At 43.6% G+C, this 24,000-nt stretch overlaps 1 protein-coding gene and 1 long non-coding RNA gene across 10 annotated transcripts in view; one reads left to right on the top strand and one right to left on the bottom strand.

The window, feature by feature from the left end:
* The window catches only part of LOC102463874 (solute carrier organic anion transporter family member 4C1), a 179,015-nt gene extending 168,240 nt beyond the window's left edge, over positions 1–10,775 (bottom strand). For 6 of the 9 annotated variants that reach the window (XR_012904797.1, XR_012904799.1, XR_012904796.1 and 3 more), the window contains exons 1-2: positions 10,269–10,774; positions 2,610–2,873 (exon numbers count right to left, since the gene is read on the bottom strand). Coding sequence is in view for 4 of the 9 variants with exons in the window: in XM_075932074.1 (XP_075788189.1) it covers positions 2,610–2,873; positions 10,269–10,494 (490 nt within the window). In the remaining 5 variants the exon portion in view is untranslated. Of the gene's footprint in view, positions 1–2,609; positions 2,874–10,268 lie in introns of all 9 variants that reach the window. The other 3 variants (XR_012904795.1, XM_075932072.1, XM_006116142.4) reach the window with 2 other exon arrangements.
* Positions 10,776–12,378: 1,603 nt separating this feature from the next.
* On the top strand, positions 12,379–23,900 carry LOC112544661 (uncharacterized). The gene is made up of 4 exons (XR_003088008.2): positions 12,379–13,060; positions 17,553–17,618; positions 19,966–20,058; positions 20,727–23,900. It is a non-coding gene; the product is annotated as an uncharacterized LOC112544661 (long non-coding RNA).
* Positions 23,901–24,000: the final 100 nt, after the last annotated feature.

Below are 24,000 nucleotides of genomic sequence, written 5' to 3'. Positions count from 1 at the left end.
GAGAGGAGGGTCTGGCAGTACAGGGGCTAAATAAAGCCTTTTTTCCCACTAGCCCCACCCCGCTTTACCTGCAGCCAATGCCAGACCTGGAGGGAGGATAAGAAAAAGGAGCCTGGCTCAGTTGGAGCTGACCAGCAAGGAGACGGGAGCTGGTTCTGCTGTCTGCAGGACCTGAGCCAGAATCCGTCTACTTGGCTAACCACCAGAGTACATGAGCCTTCAATCCTACCCCACCCCACCCCACTCCATCCTGGGGCAAAGGAGGGGGAAAACCTATAAGGAACCTTCATGAAGGAGGGGGAAGTTTGGACTCTTGGGGCGACACCCCAAACTTAACGACTATACCCCAATAAAAGGCCAGAATTCCCAGGCCCAGGGAAAAGCAGCAGGGAGCTACCCTCCTTGTCCCGCTGCTAAATCGGGGTCCTAACCTCTAGGCCACCCTGCTGCCAGGGAGACCCAACCACACTCAGATGCTCAAGGTCCACTAAAAAGAAAAAATGTCCTGAGCAGTCAAGATATGAATACTGTCTTGCATATGAAATTACAATCAGTTTCTTAATATCAGCCATTGGGAACTGGTTAATTTCAAGGAGTGCGTGATTGTATTTGTTTAAAATACAAATAAATAGCATCTTATTGATTTTAAAGTACCTCAAAAGCTGGCAACCCTATAAAACATGTAAGCTATCCACATACAATGAATATTTAAAAGTAGTATTGATATACAACTAGATTTCAATACTCTATGGAACAGATTCCAAATTCTTAATAACTCATTTGTGTTACATTTGAGTTTATTAGAATCACTAAAACTTTCCTAGAAACAAAAAGGCCATCAAGACATAAGAAGTTCTAACACACAAAAGTCAAGGCATAAGGGAAAAAAAGGCTTAGAAAGGTGGAAAACAAAAATATTTTACAAGAAAAGATAATGCCATATTCTGTGACCTTTCTCCTTCCAAAACATCAAAGGAGATGGTGTAAGTAGAGTCCTGCAAATATGCAGATCCTTAGATATAAAGTGAGTGTTTCCAGAATTGTAACTTAGCACCTTGCTATGGTCCAGAACCCCGTTGTGCTAGGTGCTGCAGAGACATAGAACAAAGACAGTCCTCCACCAGAAAGATTGCAATTTAAGTGACCTCAGATAGGTTGACTAACTATTGAGTAACCCCCTTCATCTCAGCTTTTGCAGCAGCCTTTACTAAAAACACAGAAAATTGAGATAGGGTAGCAGTTAGTGAAGTTTAATATCAAGTTGAGACCTTAATGGAGAAGACACCATCAGCCATTTAAAAGCACTTGATACTTTGTAGCACACTGAAATCATGAATCTGCATCAGTAGGAAGCCCAAAATCTGCCCTGGACCTTAACAAGCCAAAAAAAAACTTGTGATATAGATATGATATATGAGATGCATACAACTGTAGCACACCCAACGCCTCAGTAAGTAAAACTACAGGGAGAGTGAACACATCCCACATCTTCCTGTACACTTGATCTTGATACCCTAATCCAGATTAAGGATGTTAAGGACTAGTCGACTATTTATCCGATAAGCATTTGCTTATGAGATAATTAGTCAGTCATCTAATCAATTCCCCTCCCCCTTTGCTGCCTCTATCAGATAGGGGGGGAAAAAAGGGTACTTCAAAGCAGCAGTTTCGCACAGCTGAGCTAGGGATCAGCTGTGCGACACTGCCACTTTGAAACCCCAAGGCAGCATTTCAAAGGGACAGACGCTGCACATTTGATCCGCGGCTCAGCTGTGCAGTGCTACCCCTTTAAAACACTGAAGCACTGTGGAGCCTGGGGTCAGCTGGGGACTCCCCAGCTAACTGTGGGTTCCAAGCAGCATTTCCCCAGAACCCAGGGAATGGCTGAAATGTCATGCAGAGCCCAGTATCAGCTAGGGAGTCTGCAGCTACCCCTGGTTCCACGGTGCTGCCCCTATGAAATGCTGAGGGGTCATTTTAAAGGGGAAGCTGATGCACAGCTGAGCCAGGGATCAGCTGGGGAGTCCCCGGCATGCCCCTTTGAAATGCCAAGGTAGCATGCAGCGCTGCGCCTTTGAAATGCTGCCTCAGCATTTCAAAAGGGCAATGCCGGGGACTCCCCATCTGACCCTGGGTTCCGTGCATCATTTCCCCAGAACCCGAGATTCAGGGCAGCATGGAATCCAGGGTCAGCGGGGCATTCTGAGTCCCTCGTTGACTCCAGGCTGCATGGCTTTGAAATGCACAAGAGCCCCTGCTGAGGACTCACGTACATTTCAAAGTAGGCATGCCTGGGGCTTCCTGCTCGTCCCGGGCTGCACGCGGAGTTCCACATTCCTATTTTGAAATTTACAGCAGGTGCCCCAGCAGGTGCTCTTGTACATTTCAAAGGAAGAATGCAGAAGTGCCTATCAACTAGTCAAGTAGTTTATGGAAATTCCATGGACTACTTGACTAGTTATTTAACTGCAATTTAACATCCTTAATCCAGATAATGTACTTTCATATCCAAATGTATAGGTTTTTATTTAAAACACAACTCTATGCATATTCATCTCTCTTATTCATTTTGTTAGGAAAATACCAAAAATACTAAAATATAAACTTACCTTCAAGTTTAGATCCATACTGATATATTCCAACAGAAAAGTGTGGCAAGGCAAACACAAGTGAGCCCAATCCTATCATAAATGATGAAAAGGCAAGCCATCTTGGTTTGTGCCCTCTTTCTCCAAAGAAAGATACAAACAGGGACAATACACAAAAAGAAATGTCATAGCTTGCAGAGATGACGCCAGCAAGGGAACTGTTCAGCTCAAAACGCTTTTCAATGGTGGAAATACTAACGTTTATTAGGCCATTCACAATGATACCTACCAAAAAAAAAAAAAAGAGACATGATTAGACAAACCAAATATGTATTATTTTCTTGACCAATTACTATGTAATTTTATTACAGTATCATCTGAAAGTTCAAATTCCATCTTGCATTTAATCACTCAACTCTTGATAGAGAATTTAGTGATTATGATAGCAAAAAATTTAATCCAGACATTAGCATGGAGCAATTTTTTTTCCAGATGAACAGTTTACATAACTTTTAGCCTAACTTTTAGAACACTCATCCAGGATGTGGGAGACCCAAATTCAAGCAACCTTTGTGTCCTCTTCATCTGGAGCTGCAGAAACTCTGACTGCTTAAAGTCTTGTCACTACGTGCAGCAGTGTATAGTTTGTGTCGCTCCATGTTTCAGTGAAAGGCAAGCTGCATCCATACTGCCTTGTGTGGCTATGCATAGCAGTGTAGTGTCTTGATGGAGCCCTTAACACTGTTTAAAACAGCATGGTAGACAAAAACAGGAAGTCCTGTGGCATCTTAGAGATTAAGGCCTGGTCTATACTAGTTTAAATCAAACTTAGCTGCATAAGGTTAATTTTCTAAACCATGTGTTCATGCTACCAACCCTGTCGCATCAACCATAACAGCCACTAAAGTCAATGTTGGTTACTCCTAATTTTACAAGAAATAATACTATTCCTTAACTTTCGTAGCCGACTTTAAGATAGTATAGACACAGCGTTGGCAAAAGTTGAGACTATTGGCCTCCAGGAGGCATCCCACAGTTCCCCGCTCTGACTGCTCTGGCCAGAACTTGTGCCTCTACTGCCTTCCAGGTAAACAAAAAAAGCCCCAGGTAAATTTGAATTTCATTTCCTGTATGGCCAGCATTACGAGCAGCACATGGCAGCACACGTGGACATGACTTTGTCCAATTCGAATACGGTAATGACTTCAAATACTTCTGCTCCCACAGGCTCCAGTTCCCAGAGGTGCAGAAAAGCACCAGTATGGAATGTCCAGGAGATCTTGGACCTCATCAAGGTGTGGAGATGAATCCATTCTCTCTGAGCTCGGAACCAGCAAGCAAAATGTTGACATTTATGCAAAGATCACAAGCTGCCAGGAGGCTAAAAGCTATTCTAAGCATGTCCAGCAGCGCAGAGTTAAAATCAAGGAGCTGAGACAGTACTTCCACAAGGCGAAGGAGACTAACTGATGATCTGGTGCAGCACCTCACAGATGCTGCTTCTATGAGAATCTGGGTGCTATTCATGGAAAGAGGGGCCACCAACAGGCTAATCAGTCTGAATGTGAAGTCCAGCCAAGATACTCCAGGCATCACTGTGGAGGACAGCATGGTGGCAGAGAGTGAGGATGAGGAGACTGGCCAGCCTGCGATTGATGAGAACCAAGATCTGCTCACAATGCTGGAACCAGTCCCCTTCTCCCAGGATGTCTCCCAGTCGAGCACTGACCCAGGGCGGCACTTCTGATGAATTCATAATATTTTTTCTTCTACAAGCAGGTTAAGGCAATAGGATGCGATGTTTGGTGTGCCCTGTTACTACACAGCATGGGGGCTGAGAACAACTTGTTAATGTGTCTCCAGATGGAGCAGGAGTCGTGCCTGTACATCTCCAGGAAACTCTCCGCTAGAAACTCTTTCATCCTTCTCACGAGGTTTGTTTTTTTTTAATTGGGGAGGAGGAGCAACTTACAATCATAGAATCATAGGACTGGAAGGGACCTCAAGAGGTCATCGAGTCCAGCCTCCCGCCCTCAAGGCAGGACCAAGCTCCAACTACACCATCCCTGACAGATGTCTATCTAACCTGTTCTTAAATATCTCCAGAGAGGGAGATTCCACTACCTCCCTTGGCAATTTATTCCAATATTTAACCACCCTGACAGTTAGGAATTTTTTCCTAATGTCCAATCTAAACCTCCCTCGCTGCACTTTAAGCCCATTACTCCTTGTCCTGTCCTCAGAAACCAAGAGGAACAAATTTTCTCCTTTCTCCTTGTGACTCCCTTTTAGATATTTGAAAACCGCTATCATGTTCCCCCTTAATCTTCTTTTTTCCAAACTAAACAAGCCCAGTTCATGAAGCCTGGCTTCATAGGTCATGTTCTCTAGACCTTTAATCATTCTTGTCACTCTTCTCTGTACCCTTTCCAATTTCTCCACATCTTTCTTGAAATGTGGCGCCCAGAACTGGACACAGTACTCCAGCTGAGGCCTAACTAGTGCAGAGTAGAGCGGCAGAATGACTTCACGAGTTTTGCTTACAACACACCTGTTGATACAACCTAGAATCATATTTGCTTTTTTTGCAACAGCATCACGCTGTTGACTCATATTCAACTAGTGGTCCACTATGACCCCTAGATCCCTTTCCGCCATGCTCCTTCCTAGACAGTCGCTTCCCATCTTGTATGTATGGAACTGATTGTTCCTTCCTAAGTGGAGCACTTTGCATTTCTCTTTATTAAACTTCATCCTGTTTACCTCTGACCATTTCTCTAACTTGCTACGGTCATTTTGAATTATGTCCCTATTCTCCAAAGAAGTTGCAACCCCACCCAGTTTGGTATCATCTGCAAACTTAATAAGCGTACTCTCTATCCCCATATCTACATCATTGATGAAGATATTGAACAGTACAGGTCCCAAAACAGACCCTTGCGGAACTCCACTTGTTATCCCTTTCCAGCAGGATTTAGAACCGTTAACAACAACTCTCTGACTACGGTTATCCAGCCAATTATGCACCCACCTTATCGTGGCCCTATCTAAGTTATATTTGCCTAGTTTATCAATAAGAATATCATGCAAGACCGTATTAAATGCCTTACTAAAGTCTAGGTATATGACATCCACCGCTTCTCCCTTATCCACAAGGCTCGTTATCCTATCAAAGAAAGCTATCAGATTAGTTTGGCATGACTTGTTCTTCTCAAACCCATGCTGGCTATTCCCTATCACTTTATTACCTTCCAAGTGTTTGCATATGATTTCCTTAATTACCTGCTCCATTATCTTTCCTGGGACAGACGTTAAACTGACCGGTCTATAGTTTCCTGGGTTGGTCTTATTCCCCTTTTTATAGATGGGCACAATATTTGCCCTTTTCCAGTCTTCTGGAATCTCAACTGTCTTCCATGGCAGGACTTTATTCTGTCCTCCATGGCAGGATACTTTCCAATACCAAACCAGCAGTGGTCTAGCATCATTGAACCACAAAGTATTGCAGCATAAGGCCCAGGTTTCTGGCCATATTCAAACAGCATCTGCTCCCAATCTGCCAGGGAGCAGTTGAGACCATCTTTGCCTCCCTGACAGCTGTGATGGAGCCCCTGGCTGCATGTTTGGAGAGGGACTCCTCCAAGAACCCTGCCTGCCCCAATGACAACACCAGTCCCTCCTCCCTCAGCCCCGCTGCTTCCACTCCCAGGATTACATGACAACATGAACCCATAACCACCCACTGCAGAATTTTGGTCCCAGCGGGCCCCAGGAGCATAGCCCAGAATACAAAGCTACCCAAGGTGCATTGCTCTCTGAGCTGACAGTAAGCTCCATAATGGGGACATATTACTTTGGACAATATTCACTTCTTCCCTGCAGCGAGGACATGTTGGTAGCTCATTTAGAAGGGTTTTCCTAATTATATTTTAATAAAAATAATGAAGACAAAGAGATCCAAGGATTTCTCCCAGTGAGATGCTCTGTACCAGTTAATCTGAAATGAACACAAGCTCAGATGAATGGCACAAGAGGAGACGGTGCTTGGAAGAAAAAAAAAGTCCTTTTAATTTTGCTTCGACTTTGCAAAATCAGGTGATAGGAAATCAACCATATTAGATCTGACCTAACTTCATACTGTGGACATGGCCTAACACATTTATTAAGGCATGAGTTTCTGTAGGTAAACCCCCCTTAATCAGATGAATTGGAGTGCAATTTACAAAGGCATGGGTATATATACAAGAACAACAAAAGAAAGCAGTTACTTGTGTAAATGAAGCTTATCAAGTCATGGTGAAAGTGGTTAATTCAAGCAACTGATTTGGAAATGTGATTATCAAGAGAAGGAAAACAGTTTTTGCACTGGCCCAGCACTAGGCTTTAAAAGCACCTTAATTCATACACCTAGCATAAAAGAGTGGAAAAGGGCTCACCCTATGAACTGTTATGTCCAATCTAGTACACTTAATTCATATTATGGAATATTGGGTATGGAGAAAATGTGAGAAAAGAATTATAGTATCAAATGTTACTATGATGGACTGTTATGTTGGGTTGTTTTTAACTTGGAAAAAACTCTCAGTGATGAGTAAAGACACTAATAACCTAAAAAGACATGAGCAAGTGTCTAGCTCATTTTCTGCTTCTGTCATTTGTCGGCATATATATGGTACATCCAGTGCTTTTTTTGTTAAAAAAAAAAAAAAGGTGCTGGTACTCCAGGAGAAAAGTTGTTGAGCTCTGACTGGAGGTTCTAGTACTGCATCTGGAGGTTCCGGTACTGCGTACCCAGCAGTACAGTCACAAAAAAAGCACTGGACATCAAATATATAATTAGGTTCCTGAGCACTCATATCAAGTAGAAAACAGGAAGTATTTGGAAGCTGGCTCACAAGAGTTAAATACCTGTACACCACAAAAATGAAGCAAGTCAGTAACTGATTACAAAACTGTTAAACATTCTTGTAATTTGTCTTAAATTTAGTTACCAATGTTCAGCTCACAGATTAAAGACACATAAGCAAATTCATTACAATTCAATTGGTAATTGAACTTCACTTATAAGAATTTAGATAACAATTTAATAATAAATGCAATTGCTGGCAAGATATTTTTCAATACCTCCTTATTACAAAAGAAGGAAAGAAGTTGTTTTATCAGAAATGGAAGCCTGTTAATCCATTACTGTCAGCAACTCCTAGATCTTACTCAAGGAGCTCTTGGCACCCGAGTAAATATTAGCCAAGGAACAGTTTGTTTCAATTACTCGCATTTCTGCAGTATGTGAAGGAATGGACACAGTGTGGTTCACAAAGAGTACTGCACCAATAAACTAGAATGGTAATTAGCAAGTCATTAGTCTTTGACTTACTTTACTAAAGCTAATCATTACTACTTTTCACTTTTTACCCAGTCATGTAGCATTGTAGCTAAACAGATTTTTTTTCTCTTTCCCTCAAAGGTCTCAGATGTGATTGGTGTCATGTCATTGTCTACTTAAACCTTTACTACCAGTATGTGGCTTTGACGATTTTTCTAACCAGTTACAGTTTAATAAAAATATTATCCTGAACTTTAATCATTCACCCAAGTACCTCAAAATAATTTACAAACATTGAAGAATAATATTTGTATTATGTTAGGTCTGGTCACAAAAGCTCATCAAAGCCACATGCAGACTTGGATGTATTATTTTAATCTTTGCTGTTTACTCCTAGCATCAATCATAGTCCCAGCTACAGTGTGAAAATAGCATTCCCTCCATTTGCCCAGGAAAAGTACTAGCTCTCAAAAGTGGCAGCATTTTATTTGGAAACAATAATGACGACATTGTTTACATATTCTGTGACTCAACTTTAAAAAGCTGTTACTCCCTCCCAGAGTTATGAACTGTAGCATCTCTTGTTATAATTTATGGTGACTCAGACATGCATCCTAGGATGCAATTATGCACATTTATGTGGCCTTTGATCAATATAAATCAGATATCAAGTTAGTCATTTTACTATTTGCTATACATAATGATTATACTCTAGAAATATAGGCCTCATCTGAACTTGAAATGACAAGTAAAAAAAAAAAAAATCAGTTTTCCAGACAGCTCTACTTGAACTACTGAGGAATCTATCAATTATTATCTATTACACTATCATCTTTTTAAGGCCAGCTATGAAAGTACAAAATCTTCTTAGTTAATGGAGTCCTAAGTTTGACCAACGTAGCACCTCAGTTAAAGTTGTGATATATATAAATAATTATTCATAATTTTCTTTTTTTGTCATTTTATTCTTCATATAAAAATGTTGTATGTTCTGATGAGATAAAAGTTGAGGATTACTGTATCTAGAAGAAGGTTTGGCGCAACAGTGCTCATCACTCTTTAACCACAAGATAAAAATCCAATCATGCAGTCAGATCTGTGTAGGCAAGCTTCAAAACATTTCTGCACATTTCTACCCATCTGGATCTCCGATATCAGGATCAAGACATTAGTGAATTATGCAAGGCCTGTTGCAAAACTATAAAACTTTTGAGTCCTAGTTCAGTGCCTTCATTACAAGACTGCCTCAGGCCCCAACTATCACTATAAATATATGCTTAAAAATAAGCATATGCTTAAATTATTTAAAGGATCAGAACCTCAGTTCACAGATACAAGTTTAATATATAATCGGAAATTGCTGAAGTGTTCTTCCCTGATATTCTTTATTTACCTTCTTATTTTCTGATGCTGAGTAAAATATATCCACTGCCAATTTTTATTTGAAAGACTCACTATCAATTTTTTTCCTCTACTAGTTCATTATAAGTAGTAGGGGCTGGATTCACACAGGGCACTATGGCTCATCATTGCAGTGCCTAACTTTCAGGCCCTACGCTTCCAAGTAAGATTCAGTCTCAACATCTAGACTCCCTAAGGTCACGTCTATACTTACCATGCCAGAGATCAATCTTCTGGTACTCTATTGAGTAGGTTAGTAAGGACCCACTAAACTGAATGCTGAGGGCACCCCCTATCAGCACCAATACTCCTTGATTTGCAAGGAATACGGAAAGTCGATGGGAGCATTTGCTTCCATCAACCTCCCACCATGGAGACTGTGCCAAGCTTGGGTTAAGGTACTTAAACTCCAGCTACGCTATTTATGTAGCTAGACTTGCTTACTTTAAGCAGACCTTTTGGGACTAGTCGATCCGGCCTAACTTATAGGTAGTAGTGAAGTAGCACAGGAAAGAGTACTGACTAGAGAGGAAGGTTTGTGAGTAATTAACAGGGGTGGAGGGGAGGAAAGAGGAGGGAACAAGCACCTAAAGAGAGTCTGGCATTATCTGTGCCACTTTGGGCTGCAGCACCCCCTGGCTGGAAGTGGTTCTCGTTATAGAAAGGGATACGGTTTGGTAACGGCTCCTTGCACCCCAGCTATACAAACTGTCCCAGCACTTTTGAGCTAGGAGCCTGCCCATGCTAACATGGATCCTGGTGAAGTCACAAGATTGTCACATTTTAGACTGACACCAGCCGACCCGCAATTCCTCTCCCATCCCTTTGGCAGCCTTCCCAGCTCACAATGCCCTCGGGCCCTTCTGCTCCACCTTCCCTACTTCCTAAGGGGCGAGGTCGGGCTGCGTCTCGCAGGGGTCGCCCCCATCCGGCGGGCCCGCTCCGGCCAGGGTTACCTTGGAAGACGGCCAGCAGGCTGTAGACGCTCAGGTAGCCCTCGGGGTTGTTGCAGAGCTGCAGAGCCCTAGGGGAGAAGCTGCCCCACCCGCAGGGCCCCTCCTCGTACACCCGCGGGGAGCGGCCGGGGGCCGGATGCGGGCGGGCGGCGCTCGTCCTGCTCTGGAAACGGAGGTCGGGGGTGGAGGGCTCGAAAGCCGGGTTGTCGATGCCGTCCCGCTCCATGGCGCTGCCGGCGGCCGCGCTCAACCCCCGCCCTCCAGTCAGAGGTAGCGCTCGGGACCGGGACCGCCAGATACGTGGGGCAGGCGGCAGCTGCTTCTCGTGGGACCGCTCGGGAGGTTTCGCTGAGCGGCGGCGGCGGCTGCTACCAGTCACCTGCCCAACGCGGCTTTGGTCAAGCTGCCGCCGCAGCCGCCACAGAGGAGGGGAGGGGAGGGGCCTCCCGCCCTCGCAGCGCCACCCGACGGCTGCCCCTGCCCAACCCAGCCCGGCCGTTCGCCAGCGTCCTCCGCCTTCGAAGGGAAACTTTTTCAAGCTGCTTCCCCCCCCCCCCCCCCTTCGGTCGGCTGCGTTTCTCCCTGCTAAGGCATCGCTCAAGGAAGAAGCCGGGAAAATAACACCCCGCCACGGGAAGCTTTTGCAAATACACACTCTGCAGAGGAGTCCCCGACTTAGTCTGTAACAGGAAAAACTTAAAAACCAAGGAATAGTCTAGCAGCACCTTCCAGACTAACAAAACATGTACATGGGATCATGAGCTTTCTTGAGTACAACACACTAGTGTCATCTGTAGAAGCGGGTTTTGCCCAGGAAAGCTCATGATCCTATCTACATGTTTTATTAGTCTTTAAGGTGCTGCTAGACTAGTCCTTGGTTTTTAAGATTTTGCTAATACACAGTTATGCCTCAATACCCAGCTCTCCTCCAAGATACTAGAATCAGGGTGGTTTATGCAATTAAGGTGTCAAAGGAGTTCATGAAGTCAAGGGGAAAAACAGCCAGGGTGGAAATGTGACCAGCTTTGGCTCCTTGGATGGCTGGTATAAGCTCCACAACCACCAGGGGGTGTGGCTGGGACCAACTGGCATTGTTGCAAACAACTATTACCTCAGATGTTAGATGGCTAAATAGAAAGCCCATAGAATTTTTAAAAATTGAGTACCTGGAAGAATTCCCCTCTGAAAGTCTCTCCCCAGAACAGAAACTTTCACAACATTAAATGTTGCTAATGGAAAAACCCAGAGAATAGTTAATACAGATGCTGGTCTTCTTTGTGAGGAGAAAGTTAGATGGAATGAAACCCATCCTGAACCACTAAGACAATTTCTGAACCTCTCCCCCCCCAAAAACAATTCCAAAAGTTGTCTCTGACAACAGTTATTCCTGTGTTGACTTACAGAGGCTGGTTGTGTGTTGGAGCAACAAGGAAGAGGTATTAAAACTTTTCTGGTGGTGTGAAGTATGAATGTTCATCCAGTGGTTAGTGGTAGTTTCAGTTTCTTTACCAAGATAGTGATAGAAATGTAGCCATGTTAGTCTGGTGTAGCTGACACAAAATACAGGACTATGTAGCATTTTCAAGACTAACAAGATGGTTTATTAGATGATGAGCTTTTGAGGGCCAGACCCACTTCCTCAGATCAAATAGTGGAAGAAAATAGTCACAGCCATATATACCAAAGGATACAATTAAAAAAAAGTGAACACATATGAAAAGGACAAATCACATTTCAGAACAGAAGGAGGATGCGGTGGGGGGGGGGGAAGGAAGGTAAATGTCTGTGAGTTAATTAGCTCACAGACATCCACCTTTCCCCACCTCTAATATCATTAACTCACAGACATTTACCTTCCTTCCCCCCCCCCCCCCCCCCGCATCCCCCTTCTGTTCTGAAATGTGATTTGTCCTTTTCATATGTGTTCACTTTTTTTAATTGTATCCTTTGGTATATATGGTTGTGACTATTTTCTTCCACTATTTGATCTGAGGAAGTGGATCTGGCCCACGAAAGCTCATCATCTAATAAACCATCTTGTTAGTCTTTAAAATGCTACATAGTCCTGTATTTTGTTTTACCAAGATAAGGAGTTAATTGTCTTACTTCTCCGAACAAGTACATTTTGGAAGGAATGCAGAAATCAACATCACCAGCAAGTGCTCATCACAAATTTGTCCCACTGGATTCTCCATCCCCTTTTATGAGTCCAAAACAGCTTAGACTCATTGGAAAGAATAAAAATTGAACCAACATGCATTAGCAGTGGCCTTGGATAAGTCTCAAGGCATACATCTGACTCCCCAACAAGGATTTTTTTTTCCTCTTAAGAGAGCAGACTGGAGTTTCAAATAGTCCTAGCTACTCAGGGAGCACATAGCAGGACATACAATATAAAATTGAGAAGATTTATGACAATACAATGCAGTAAAATAACATAATCATGTTTGCTTTAAAAGAAAACCTAACTATTCTAGAGAAGTGGATTATGAAACAGAAGGAAAATGTTAGAGCAAGCACCATTTTTAGAAATTTGATGGAATGTTGGAGTCAAACTGTTCCATAGTGGTTGAGTGTGACAGTTGGTAGATGATGTCACCATCCCATTACCAGACTAAGGTAGATTCTTATATTATGAAAAGAAATCCCTTCACCTTCTGCACTCAGGATCAGCTACACATCCCTCTGCATTTGTGCCTGTTTGCTACATATCATCACATATGGCCTCAATCTGCTACCCACAGTCACTGGATAGCCTCATTTCAGTGACTTTCAGGTAGTACAGTGAGTAGGTAAGGAGAATAGGACAGCTATGGAGAAGCTAAATCACTGTTTTGTATTGGCCTTTAGGGTAGGATTTGGGGGAAGACACAAACTTTTTAGAGAGGATGAGATACTGTCAGATTGAACAAATACACTTGTCTATTCGCTGTCTTCCTTCTTCTAGAATCAAATGGAATACAGATCTAAATCTCACCCTTCCTAAAGTTCAATAAGCATTTGGCATAATTTATTGTTAATAAATTCAGTCTCTCCATCTACTCTCCATCTCCATCTACTGTCTCTCCATCTACCACGAAATAAGATCCTGAAAAGATATTACCAGTTTCCTGCTAGACATTTTTCAGGCAGACTTTCAATTTCTGCTCAGTTTCACACATCAATGTTCTTCTACAAATTTATCTCCTTTACTTTAGGACTATGATAGATATAGCTTATGCAATTTTATCTCTGCTGCAGTACATTTCTCCACATCATTTTCAGTTTCTGGATTGAGATGTGCATACAACCATTCCAAATTATCTTTCAAAGCTAGTTTTAACAGTGCTACCTCTCTTTAAAAGCATTCTTTTTTGTCATTGCTCTTCTCTCAATAAATAGAAATAGTGGATCAATGTATTTATAGTAGAAAAAGCTACATCAGATAGAAATTATCAGATTTTATTCCATTTTACCAGGGATCTCATACAAGATATTATACAACTACTAGCGCTTCTTGCAGATTTAGCCCTTTATCTTACAAAGGGAACTGGATGTCTACACTCAGGCTACGCCTAGACTGCAGGCTTCTTGTGCAAGAAGCTTTTATTGGAAGAGCTCTTCCACAAAAACTTCTTGCACAAGAGCACATCCACACTGCAAAAATGCATCAAAAAAGCGATGCGCTTTTGTGAAAAAGAGTATCCAGATTGCCTGGACACTCTCAAAAGTAAGCTCTGATTGCTATGCACAGAATGGCCATCAGGGCACCTGTGCTTTTTCCTCTTTTTGCACCAAAAAAAAACCCTCTTCCACATCCACACACAACTTTTTGCAAAAGAACTCTTTTGCAAAAAAGCGTTCTTCCTTGTAGAATAAGGAAACCTATGCCGGAAAAACCCCTCTGTTCTTTTGATTTTTTTGGACAAGAATGTGCTTGAGGTGTGGATGCTCCATGAATTTTTTCAGAAAAACAAACGTTTTTCTGAAAAAAATCTGTAATGTACACATAGCTTCACAGATGAAGTGAGTGGTTGATTTCCCATGGGACTCCTCCCCAGAGCTGAGAATGGCCTGCCTGGATTGCTTTCCAGTAGTGGCAACTTAGTAAAAGATATTATCTCACCCACATTGCCTCTCTTATCCTGGGACTAATAGGTTTATAACAATCCTGCATATGATTTACTAACATCAGTCATATCTTCTTTCAATACCCTTGCACTTCTCCATATCCTGTTATAGCTATTCTCCTTTTCTATATTCCTTCTTTTTCTCTTTTCCTTCTTCTGTTTTGTTTTACAGGCAGTCCCCGGGTTACGTACAAGATAGGGACTGTAGGTTTGTTCTTAAGTTGAATCTGTATGTAAGTCGGAACTGGCGTCCAGATTCAGCCACTGCTGAAACTGATCAGTTTCAACAGCGGCTGAATCTGGACGCCAGTTCTGACTTACATACAGATTCAACTTAAGAACCCCAGGCATCCCCAAGTCAGCTGCTGCTGAAACTGATCAGCGGCTGATTCCAGGAAGCCCGGGGCAGAGGCTTCCTGTAGTCAGCCACTGGTCAGTTTCAGCAGCGGATGACTTGGGGACGCCTGGGGCAGAGCAGCTGGGGTGCTGCTGGGTTGGTCCAGTAGCGCCGCCGCTCCTCGGCGCTACTGGACCAACCCAGCAGCACCCAAGCTGCTCTGACCCAGGCGCCCTGATTCAGCCGCTGCTGAATCTGACCAGCAGTGGCTGAATCAGGACGCCTGGGGCAGAACAGCTGGGGTGCTGCCCGGTTGGTCCAGTAGCGCCCAGAGCGGCGCTACGGGACCAACTGGCAGCGCCCCAGCTGCTGTACCACAGGTGCCCGGACCAAATCCATGGAGCACAGGGGCAGCGGGACAACCCAGACGCGCCGTGGCTTTCCTGCTGCCCTCGGGCTCCACGACTTTGCTCTGCTTTGCCCCCCCCCCGTCCCCCTGGTCTGCAGACCAGGGGAAGAGGGGGGGGGCAAAGCAGAGCCAAGCCACGGAGGACGCAGCCAGCTGACAGCTGTCAGCTGACCGCGCGCTCCGCGGCTTGGCTCTGCTTTGCCTCCCCCCGTCCCCCTGGTCTGCAGACCCGGGGGACGGGGGGGGCAAAGCAGAGCCAAGCCTTGGAGCGCGTGGGCAGCGGACAGCCCTGTCCGCTGCCCACGTGTTCCGCCACTTTGCTTCCTCTCCCTGGTCTGCTGGAGACCAGGGAAAGGAACGGCCCCGTTCGTAACTGCGGATCCAACGTAAGTCGGATCCGCGTAACTCGGGGACTGCCTGTATTTATGTTTGTTTGTTTTGTTACTTATATTTTGAGATATTTTACCAAAAATGTGAAGCTATTTTGTATTTTAAATGTTTATGGAGGAAACACAACAAAGCTTGTAACACTAATCTTCTGTTGTGTTTTGAGCAATATGTTTGTGCAAATACTTTCTAAGAATTGTACAGAGGAATGAATTTTTCCAAAATGGAGCTCTGAAAGGGGATATGCTCATGCCTGCAGAGCAGAGAGCTGAACTCAAAAGAGCAGAGGGGACTTGAGGGATTATGGGTTATTTCCAGAGACCAGTCAGAACACAACATACAATGTAAGTGTCCACACTGGCCCTCTACTGCTGTATCCAGAGTGTAATAAGCTCTATGCTTCTTATCAAGTTGGTTTACCTAGAGTGCAGCAACTTCAGAGTTTGTGCACACTAAATCCCTTGTCAATGTGAATACCTCAGGAGTTATAGCACTGGGAGCTCATTTCCCGTGCAGTACCTGGCCAATGTAGAGTTTATATTTTACTAGAGGATTTACCCAGCTCTGCTCAGTCCCCTATTGGGGACTCAGTGCAAAGGGTAGGGAGTGTAGCAATATGGGCTGAGGGCTAGAAGGTTTGGTGTTTCTCCTTGAGGGGGAAGACTGTGGCCCAGATCTAGTCCATTGTTTCTCCTTAAGGGGGCAGGGCCCCGTGGCCCAGCCCACAGCTTTTCCTGAGGAAGGCAGGAGGCACTGCCTGGCCCTGGCCCTGGCCCACATCTCCTCAGTCGGAGGGGAGGAGGCTGAGGCTGTGCTGCCTGCCAGCACTGCGAGCTTTGTTGTCTGGTCCTAGCAGTGCTCCCAGTAGGGCCATGTTGGCAGGGCTGCTCTCCAACCGGTACTGCAGCCAAGCACCAGGGGAAGTGCATTATAGTAGAGAGGCTACTTACCCAAAGCACTGGCTTTTCTGGTGCTGAAATGGAAAGTTGTAGGGGAGAGGAAACCTGGGTCCACCCTCTACACCAAGTTCCAGCCCAGGGGCACTGTGAAATAGCAGCTGCCTGCAATGTCTCCAGCTACATGACAGCTACACTCCGCAAGGCCAGTTCCCCACACCCTACCCTAGCAACTTCCTTATCACAGGCTCTTCCTCCTTATAGCAGCTTATGCTTTCTCTCCCAGACCCACCACAGCACTTTCTCTCCTTGCTCACACACTGAACAAACAGAAGGGGGAGGCCTTTCTAACCTGTCTCAACTGGTTCTTCATTGGCTCCAGATGTCCTGAGTAGTCTGGCTCCCTTGAAGCTGAAAGCCTCCTAATGGCCTTCAAATGTGTTAATTGGCCTGATAGCCCTGATTAATTCTAGAAGGTTCCTGTTAGTTCTGGATTAATTCTTGTTAGTTTACCCTGGAAACAGGGACCTATTTAATCTACAGCTAATATATTTCCCTTCTATCACCCTTCTGTACTCCTTCAGCCAGACCCTGTCACATCACATATAAACGAATGCTACACCTATGTATCTAAGGTTAAAAAACCTATTATTTGACAAATAGTATGTGATTGTGTAATTAAAAACCACATCAAGGCAGAGACTGAGGACAGTTGTCCTCTGCCTCCCTTCTTTAGGCACTGCCAGGGGATCATCATAGGGGACAGTTCCCGACATGCCTCCTCTCTTCTCCATCCTTCCCACTTCAGAACAATCTCTGCATCATGTGCACAGAGCTGGCTGCAAGTCTAGTTTAGAGGTCTCCATTCACCAGGGCAGGGAGGTCCTTACAACAGCCCTACAACCTAATTGTGTTAGCTATAGTGATCCAACACAGTGATGCCACAGGACTACTTGGTTTTTCCCATGGTTAACCATGGTAATGCAATTATTTTTAGTTTATTCTTTTATTTCAAGATAGTGCTGGATACTCTCTTCTTCCTCTTTGTGTACTTTTCGTGCCTATGTAGGAGACATCTGTTGTTCTTCACAATAGCATACTATTTTTTACAACATTTACTTGTTTGTTTTTGTGTGTGACATTTAGTATTCACTAAAAGGTGCCACGTTGGCAGTCCTGAAAAATGAAGTTCTGCATGTATTCACAGAACAGGTACAGTATGAGTAGCAGGCATACAAGTGTGCCTCAACCTTGATTTTGAGCATTTTTAGGCGATTATTCAGGTTCCCTGTCCATTCAGCTTTTTAACTTCTCAGCCAAGTCTGCCAGCATTTCAGTTTATATAAAGGATGGTGGTCTTTGCTGTGATCTGTATATCAGTTCATTACTAACTAGAAAGAACCAAATTCACTTAACATAGTCTTTGATTATTTATTTATAGAAAGAGTTCAATGATATATTTGTCTTTGAGATTGTGAATCTATTAAACAAGTTTGTACAGAAGAGTTAATTGCCTTCTCTCCTTCTTGAAGGTAATTGGTTATTATAACATAGATGCATGCACATACACTGTCTTCACTAGGGTTGGGCAGTGTTCATTATTTTGTTTATTTGTTTCTGTTCACAGTCTGATCAAACAATAAGTGATGGTTCAGGACAACAGTAATTTGTTTCACCTGCAGATATGTGACATCTAGTGGTTGATGATGAAACAGCTGGGCTGCGTCTAGACCGGCATGATTTTGCGCAAATACTTTTAACGGAAAAGTTTTTCCATTAAAAGTATTTGCGCAAGAGAGCATCTATACTGGCATGTGCCTTTGCACAAAAGATTTGCATCTCTTGCTCAAGAAAGCTCCAATGGCCATTTTAGCCATTGGGCTTTCTTGCGCAAGAAATTAACGTGGCTGTCTACATTGGGCCTCTTGCGCAAGAATACTTGCACAAGAGGGCTTATCCCTGAGCGGGAGCGTCGGAATATTTGCGCAAGAACCACTGATTTTGTACATTACAAAGTCAGTGTTTTTGCGCAAAAACTTGCAGCCAGTGTAGACAGGCGACAAGGTTTTTGCGCAAAAGCTGCTGCTTTTGTGCAAAATCATGCCAGTCTAGACGCACCCCTATGCTATGGGGCACTCCATTCCTCATTAGACAGAAGCATGGATGTAGGAATGTGACTATATTATAATTGCTGCCTTCAAAATTACAGGATCTATGGATAGTTTTATCTTATTTTACAGACCTGGATCCTGCAAACCAGAGCACTGGTTTTGTGAATTAGGAAAAACATACAGGCAGTCCCCGGGTTACATGGATCCAACTTACATCGGATCCCTATTTATTAACGGGGTGAGGCAACCCCGCACTAGCTGCTTCCCCCCAGCAGACCAGGGAGACGCGGAGCGGCTTTTCTCAGCAGACACCTCAGCTTGAGAATAAAGTACTGAGGGAAGTGAGGTGTGGGAGAATAAAACTGAGCTCTGGAGAAATGTTTGGCTAGAGTTTCCCCTACAATATGTACCAGTTCCGACTTACATACAAATTCAACTTAAGAACAAACCTACAGTCCCTATCTTGTACGTAACCCAGGGACTGCCTGTAATTTCAAAATAGAATGAATCTGTCAAACTGAAGTCATATCTATACTATAAGTATCTATTTATCTCATTATCATATCTATGCTACAGCAGCATAGCTACAGTTCTGTAGCTATCACTGGCTGTAGTTCTAATACATCACTATCACACAGATATTTTCAACATCAATGGAAGGGGTTTTCCCACTGCTCGTGGGGTAATCTACTTCCACGAGCAGTGGAAGTAAAATCAGTGGAAGCATGCTTCCATCAATGTAGGTGTGACTACAAGATGGGCAAAGTCAGCTTACCTATTGTATTCAGGGATGTGAATTTTTCACACTCTTGAATGACTTAGCTAGATTGATCTAAACGTTAAGCGTAGACCAATCATAGAATGCAATGGTTATATAGTGATTTCTCTACTAATCCTGCAAGTTATCTGACTTCTTATTCCTTGCAACTCCCTAACTTTGACAACGTATTCTGGATAGTTACATATATTCACATTTATAACCATCATGTGTTCGATGCTTAGTTGTAAGTAGAAATTTATTTAGATAAAATTGAAGAAACTGAGTTTACTGCTGTGTTTGTGCTGGATTTCTTTGAGGAGATGTATTGCTTGACCACTTCCAACTGCAACTTCATTCACATAGTAAATGTTTTTCACTCAAAATATTCAGATGTTCTGCATTAATTTGTTGTCCTATAACTAACTAATAAGGTGAAATTCACAGCTGTTCTTATTTTTAATCAGCATAGAGAGTAACTGGGTTTTTGAGGGGTTTTCCAGCTTTCCTAATACATGCAAATCTCATATTTATCTTACTGATGTAAGTCTGACATTTACTGTTGCCCCCCTGTCCAAAAGAAAGCAACATTTGTTTATATTAATATTCCTTGAATCAATTTTGCTCTTGCTGAGTCATGATGCTGCATGTGTGTGAAACAAAATTAATTAAAAACTTTGTGTTTGTATAGGAAAATGTTGTCTTCCAGAAGCGCGTAAAAGACAGAGAAAACCATATGTACTACTGCTATCAACATTGCTTAAGCTGATGTAGCTGAACCAGTGTAAGCAACAATAAGTATGTTTTGGAAGAGTCCTTAGTGTTTAAAGTGGTGTTTATAAGGCAGATAAAGAAATAGGCTGTTTTTAATCTGACAGTCTACCTTCAATTTGGGTACATCTACACTGCAGTGCTATTTCAGAATATTTCCAGTATCACAAAATAGCTATTCCGCATCTTGACAGCACGTCTGTTATTTCAAAATATTTCTCAAAATAACAGGCGCACTATTCCAACATCCCTCTATACCTCGTTCCACAAGGATTAAGGGACGTTTTGGAATAGCAGTTTATTTTGAAATTTGGCACTGTGTAGGCAGCTTCAAATTACAAAATCTGCTACACAATTGCTACTTATTTCTGCTACTTATTTCTAGCTAAGTGTGCAGTGTAGATGCACCCTTTAAAACTAGAAAGAAAATGATACTAGCAGGAGACTTACAATGTATGACTTTATATCATTTAGTTAATGTACAGTATCATAAAATAAGGGACTTGATTATATGAGAAAAGTTGCATAGGGAACCTTAATTCTGGCTTTTTTTTTTTTTTTTTTTTTTAAGAATGATTGATTTTTCAGTCTTAATAATGTTTTTATTTTAAACAGAAAGGTGAATTTGTAGTTTCCTTCCTGGTTTGGATTTATGTTGTTTAGATGTTTGTTTTGCACTAGGAAGGAAGAACTTCTACTTTTACAAGGAGGTCACATTACTAAGACACGCTGTTAACTTAAAGAAGATGCTTTCAATGTGGAAAAAGAGGTCCAAATGCAATGGAAATGAACCAAACCTGATGGCCTTCTATAGAGGACACTGCATCCATATTTTTCACATAATGTAGTTAAGATATTACAGATCTGAGTATTTATCAACATTACTGCAGTGTCTCAGAGGGGTAGCCGTGTTAGTCTGTAGCTGCACAAACTTCAAAAACAATGAATAGTTCTGCAGCACCTTAGAGACTAACAAAAATGTAGATGGTATTATGAGCTTTCGTGGGCACAACCTACTTCTTCAATATATGGAGTAAGGGGTCCAGGGTACAAATAAATAGCAGAGAAAGAAAGGGGATGGGAAGGGAAAGAGAAGGAAAAATATTGTCAGTTACAGTGTCTGTGCTAAATGAGGCTAGCTATTTGTCCCCAGAGCTTAACTTTTTATATCATAATGGTATGTAATGTAGTGGCCCATCCAGGTCAGGTCTTTGTTCAGACTTTGATTACAGGTGTCAAACTTGTAAATGAAACCAGGTTCTGCAGCTTCTCTCTCAAGCAGTGTTTTTTAAATTGCTTTGTGATATAGTCACTTTTAGATCCAAGTGTCCTCCAAGGCCCTTGAGAGTGAGGAATAATTTTCCAGGATATGTTGTAGATTGTTAATGATGTGCTGGAGGGGTTGAAGTTCAGGACTGTAGTTGACGACCAATGGTGTTCTTTGTTTCCTCTATTGGGCCTCTCTTGAGGAAGCTGATGCCTGGGTACTTGTCTGGTTCTGTCAATCTGTTTTTTCACTTCCCTGGGTGGGTATTTAAGTTTTAAGAATGCCTGATAGAGGTCCTCAGGGCCAGCCTGAGCCATTTTGGTGCCATGGGCCCCAGGCACGCGGCACCGTCCCTGGGGTGCACGGCCCCACCTTTGGACTCATGTGCGGGCCCTCCCCCAGGGCGTGTGGGTGGACGCATGGCGCATGCGCTGCCCAATCGGCCCGACCACCGCTGATGGTGCACAGCCCGGGGCCGCCCTGAGCAGGCTGTGCCTGGCTGTGCAGGGCTCTGCGACTGCAGGGGAAAGGGCGCTGCTGGCTGGTGCTGCGGGGGTTAACACAGTCCCCACCCCGGGCAGCCACTGCAGCCCACTGGGAGCCAGGTGCCACCCATAGGTTGACACCCTAGGCAGCTGCCCAGCTAGCCCACCCTTTAGTCCTGGAGGTCCTATATGTGTTTGTCTCTGTCTGTGGGATTGGAGCAAATCCAGTTGTATCTTAGGGCCTGGCTGTAAACAATTGATTGGGAAATGTGTCCAGGATAGAAGCTAGAAGCATATAGTTAAATGTTATGGTTAGTAGGTTTCTGGTATAAGGTGGTGGAAATGTGGCCGTTGTTTAATTGTACTGTAGTTTAAGGAAGTGGATCGCTAGTGTGGACTGGTCCAGGCTAAGGTTGATGATGAGGTGGAAGTTGTTGAAATCCCTGGAATTATTGTAGTGAGGCACCTGCCCCACTCTATCCAGAGGGGATTAAAACAGGCTGGAGGGAAAAGCCCCGGCCAACCAAAAAGGGGCTTAAAGGAAGCCAATGTGAGAGCAACTTATTGGGGCAGCCCTGGTTATGTGAGGGGAGAGTACTTCATAGGGTAACTGGTCCCTGTGAATATGCTGAACCTGGACCAAAGCAGATGATTCCAATCCAACCAATTAAAGAGCTGCTAACGAGCAGCTGAGGGTGGAGCTGACATAGCCTGTGCCCCAGGAAGGGAAAACGAGACAGTGGAGCTGGCTCCTGTGGTAGTTTCTGGAGCAAGGGGCCAGGAGCTCAGAGAAGCAGTCCCGGGACTATTGTTCCAAGAAGAAAGAAGAGCTGACTGAGACTACGTCTAGAGAGAAGGTTTCTTTCTGAAGTTTTTCAAGAAGAGATCTTTTGAAAAAACTTCTTCTGAAAGTGAGTGTCCACACTGCCAAAGCGTATCAAAAAAGTGATCTGCTTTTTCGAAATATAGCGTCCACACTGAATGGGGACCTGTGCATTTTCTTTTTTCTTCTTCTTTTGAAAGAACTCCCTCTTCCCTAGCCATGCATATCTTTTTCTGACAGAGCTCTTTCGGAAAAAAGCTTCTTCCTTGTAGAAAGAGGTTTACCAATGTCAGAAAACCCCCTCTGTTCTTTTGATTTTTTTTTTAAATAACATGATTGCAGTGTGGACATAAGTGAAGTTTTTTTGGAAAAACTCTGTAGTGTAGACATAGCCAGAGACCCCAGGAGTGGTGGCCCAGAAGCCTGAGGCTAAGGAATGTATTAAGGCTCTTTTCCTTGTTTGTTTGCTTTCCTCAGTCAAGGAAACAAACCTTCTTGTAAAAACTAGGTATAGCCTGGGTATGCTTTGGAACTGGAGAGAAGCCCCACATGGTGATACATATGAAATAAGTTAACCCTCCCTCTGAGGGGACACAGCTACCCCATGAACAAGGGGAAAGCAGATGTAAGCAGGGGCTGAACTGCTGCTTGCTATCAGCCAGCTAAAAGGAGGGGTGGGTGTGCCCACTACAATTGTTTAGCTCTGCAAGGTAACTAACTGTTGATATGTAAATATAGCTCAGGAGAGAATACCAGTTGTGGCTATGTAAATCCCATTCAGCTAGGGCTGATGGAGAGTCAGTGTTGGAATGGAATGTGGAGAATTGTAAATAATTTGGGACTGTTGTGGGGGTCACTAATCATGCTACCCATATATGTAGGAACTGTAAAACATGCCACCAGTGCTTGTAGGAGAGACACTACCATCATGGTAAGAGGTCTCGGAGGAACAAGCCTCTCCCTTTCCAGAGTTGAGTGAACTGAGCTGGGGGGAAAGGTTAAAGGGCTTGAGTCAGCCTGCTTCACACCTGCTAGGTGTGAGCTATAAGACTGGCCCAACCTGCCCCTTTTCCCCCTGGCTGTGTCTAGACTGGCCAGTTTTTCTGGAAAATCAGCCACTTTTCCGGAAAAACTTGCCAGCTGTCTACATTGGCCGCTTGAATTTCTGTGAAAGCACTGACTTCCTACTGTAAGAAATCAGTGCTTCTTGCGGAAATACTATGCTGCTCCCGTTCAGGCAAAAGTCCTTTTACACCAAACTTTTGCGCAAAAGGGCCAGTGTAGACAGCTCAGATTTGTTTTCCGCAAAAAAGCCCTGATTGCGAAAATGGCAATCGGGGCTTTTTTGCGGAAAAGCGCGTCTAGATTGGCACGGACGCT

This window comes from Pelodiscus sinensis, chromosome 6 (assembly GCF_049634645.1).
Source record: "Pelodiscus sinensis isolate JC-2024 chromosome 6, ASM4963464v1, whole genome shotgun sequence".
NCBI lineage: Eukaryota > Metazoa > Chordata > Testudines > Trionychidae > Pelodiscus > Pelodiscus sinensis.
The sequence above is the reverse complement of the archived record's forward strand: the minus strand, read 5'-3'. Positions and strand labels throughout refer to the sequence as shown.